Below are 2,427 nucleotides of genomic sequence, written 5' to 3'. Positions count from 1 at the left end.
TTCCTTTCCTTTCCTTTCCTTTCCTTTCCTTTCCTTTCCTTTCCTTTTTCCTTTCCTTTTTCCTTTCCTTTCCCTTCCTTTTTCCTTTCCCTTCCCTTTCCCTCTCCTCTCCTCCCCTTCCTTTTTTCCCTTGCTTTCCCTTTTCCCCTCTCCCATTTCCTTTTCCTTCCCCTTTCCTTCCTTTCCTTTCTTTTCCCCTTTCCTTCCTTCTTTCCTTTCCCTTTTCCTTCCCCGTCCCCATCCCTCCCCCGACGTTTCTCCCAACACGAACCCCGCTGCCCTCAGGCCGTCCCGGTTCAGTCCCTGGCAGGCAGTGCCCCGCAGTGCCGATTCCCGCAGCGCACCCGGCGCAGCCCGGGCCGCCTCCTCCCGCTCCCGGTCCCGGCAGAGGGCGCCGCGTGCCTGGCGGGGCGGAGGGGTCGGGAGCGGGGTCGGGATCGGGCTCAGGGTCGGGGTCAGTCCGTGCGGGGCGCGCAGCGGCCGCCGGAGCCGTTTCAGCACGGAAAGTTGGCGGAGCGGCGGCCCGATCGCGACAGGCCCGCGGCTCGGCGGCTCGGCCCGGAGCTGCTCGGGGCGGCCCGGCTGCGCCCGCGGCTTTTGTGGGTGCGGACGCGGGGCGGGGCGGCGGCGCGGCGGGGCGAGAGCCGCTTTTGTGGCGGCGCGGCGCGGCCCGTGCCATTCGCCTCCCGCGGTGCCTCGGCGGAGCCGGGATCCCTTTGTGCTAATAGCCCCGTCCTCATTTGCTGCCTAATTGGACTCCGCCGAGCCAATAACGATCGGGCGGGCGCTCGCAGCCTCCCGCCGCGGCGGCGCACGTCGCAGGGGGGCCGGGGCCGCGGCGCTGCGGGCAGGGGCTGCGCGGAGCCTTCTCCTCCCGGCCGCCTCCCCGCCTAATCCCATTTGCCATCGTGCGTGCCCAATCGCCGCGTGCTCCCCGCGTTTAACTTGGATGACATTTTGATTTCATCATTAGCATCCGGCGCCGGGTTGACGCAGCAGCGAGCGGCGGCGGCGGCGGCGGCAGCGAGGAGCGCGGCTCTCCCTCCGCCTGCCCGGTGCCGCTCGGCTCCCCTCGGCCCCTCGCGCTGCCGCCCCCCCATGCGAGGGGCCCCCGGCCGGGCCCGCCGCGCTCCCCCGCCGCGCCGCCGCCGCGCCTCTCCCCCGCGCCGCCGGGAGCCGCCACCCGCGGCGGGCAGGAAGCGGGCGGGCAGCGGAGGATGCCGGAGACCGGGCAGGAGCCGCCCAGCGCCCCGCCGCCGCCGCCCCCTCCCAAGGAATCCTTCTACATCAAGAACCTGCTCAACGGAGACCCCCCCAAAGCGGCTCCCAAGCAGCCGAGGGCTCTGTTCGCCCCTTCGGGCAAAGCGGACGGCTCCGGCTTCGCCCTCTCGCAGGTGGGAGATCTCTCCTTTCCCCGCTTCGAGATCCCGGCGCCGCGCTTCGCTCTGAGTGCGCACTGCCTGGAGCGAGCCCAGACCTGGTGGTACCCCTACGCGCTGACGCCGGCCGGAGCCCACCTGCCACGCACCGAAGGTACCGCTCCCTCCGACCCTCCGACCCTCCGTCCCTCCTTCCTTCCCATCCGTCCCTCCGTCCTGCCATCCGTCCCCTTCATCTCTCCATCCCCGACGGGACGGGGGTGGCACTGCGGGCGGGCGGCGGCAGCCCGTCGGGGGGCAGCTCGGGGCTGAAGGTGTCTCTTTGTGTCCCTCTGTCCCCGTTCAGCTGCGGAGAAATCCCTCCTGCGGGACTCGTCCCCCGCGTCGGGCACCGACAGGGACTCCCCGGAGCCGCTGCTCCAGGGGGGGGACGCGGAGCAGAAGGAGCGGGACTCCAAAAGCCCCGCCGAGATCGTGCTGGAGGAGAGCGACTCGGAGGAGGGGAAGAAGGAGGGCGGCGCGGAGGACTGGAAGAAACGGGAGGAGAGCCCCGAGAAGAAGCCGTGCCGCAAGAAGAAGACGCGCACGGTGTTCAGCCGCAGCCAGGTCTTCCAGCTCGAGTCCACCTTCGACATGAAGCGCTACCTGAGCAGCTCGGAGCGGGCTGGCCTGGCCGCTTCGCTGCATCTCACAGAGACCCAGGTGAAGATCTGGTTCCAGAACCGCCGCAACAAGTGGAAGCGACAGCTGGCGGCCGAGCTGGAGGCGGCCAACCTCAGCCACGCGGCCGCGCAGCGCATCGTGCGCGTCCCCATCCTCTACCACGAGAACTCGGGCGCGGAGAGCAGCGCGGCGGGAGGCGGCGGTCCCGGCCCGCAGCCTCTGCTCACCTTCCCCCATCCCGTTTATTACTCCCACCCCGTGGTCACCTCCGTACCGCTCCTGCGGCCCGTCTGAGCCCCGCGCTGAGCGGCGCGGAGCCGCCCGTAAGTAGCGCTGCGGCCCTATAGCGGAGAGAGGGGAGCCGGGGAGGGGGGTTAAAGGGGAG

At 70.3% G+C, this 2,427-nt stretch overlaps 1 protein-coding gene across 1 annotated transcript; it reads left to right on the top strand.

Annotated features, from left to right (window-relative positions):
* Nucleotides 1-1,217: 1,217 nt before the first annotated feature.
* Nucleotides 1,218-2,336, top strand: HMX3 (H6 family homeobox 3). The gene is made up of 2 exons (XM_042892945.1): nt 1,218-1,533; nt 1,726-2,336. The coding sequence occupies exons 1-2, from the start codon at nt 1,218-1,220 to the stop codon at nt 2,334-2,336; spliced, it is 927 nt and encodes a 308-aa protein (XP_042748879.1).
* The last annotated feature ends 91 nt before the right edge of the window (nt 2,337-2,427 follow it).

This window comes from Lagopus leucura, unplaced genomic scaffold, assembly GCF_019238085.1.
Source record: "Lagopus leucura isolate 7727_CA_CO unplaced genomic scaffold, USGS_WTPT01 32006-0_obj-0_obj, whole genome shotgun sequence".
Classification (NCBI taxonomy): Eukaryota; Metazoa; Chordata; class Aves; order Galliformes; family Phasianidae; genus Lagopus; species Lagopus leucura.
The sequence above is the reverse complement of the archived record's forward strand: the minus strand, read 5'-3'. Positions and strand labels throughout refer to the sequence as shown.

What these genes read in the sequence shown, in the direction of transcription:
- HMX3 (XM_042892945.1), top strand. Translation starts at nt 1,218, where the DNA reads ATGCCGGAGACCGGGCAGGAGCCGCCCAGCGCCCCGCCGCCGCCGCCC. An exon ending in CCACCTGCCACGCACCGAAG is followed by an intron (nt 1,534 to 1,725) that starts GTACCGCTCCCT and finishes GTCCCCGTTCAG; the next exon opens with CTGCGGAGAAATCCCTCCTG.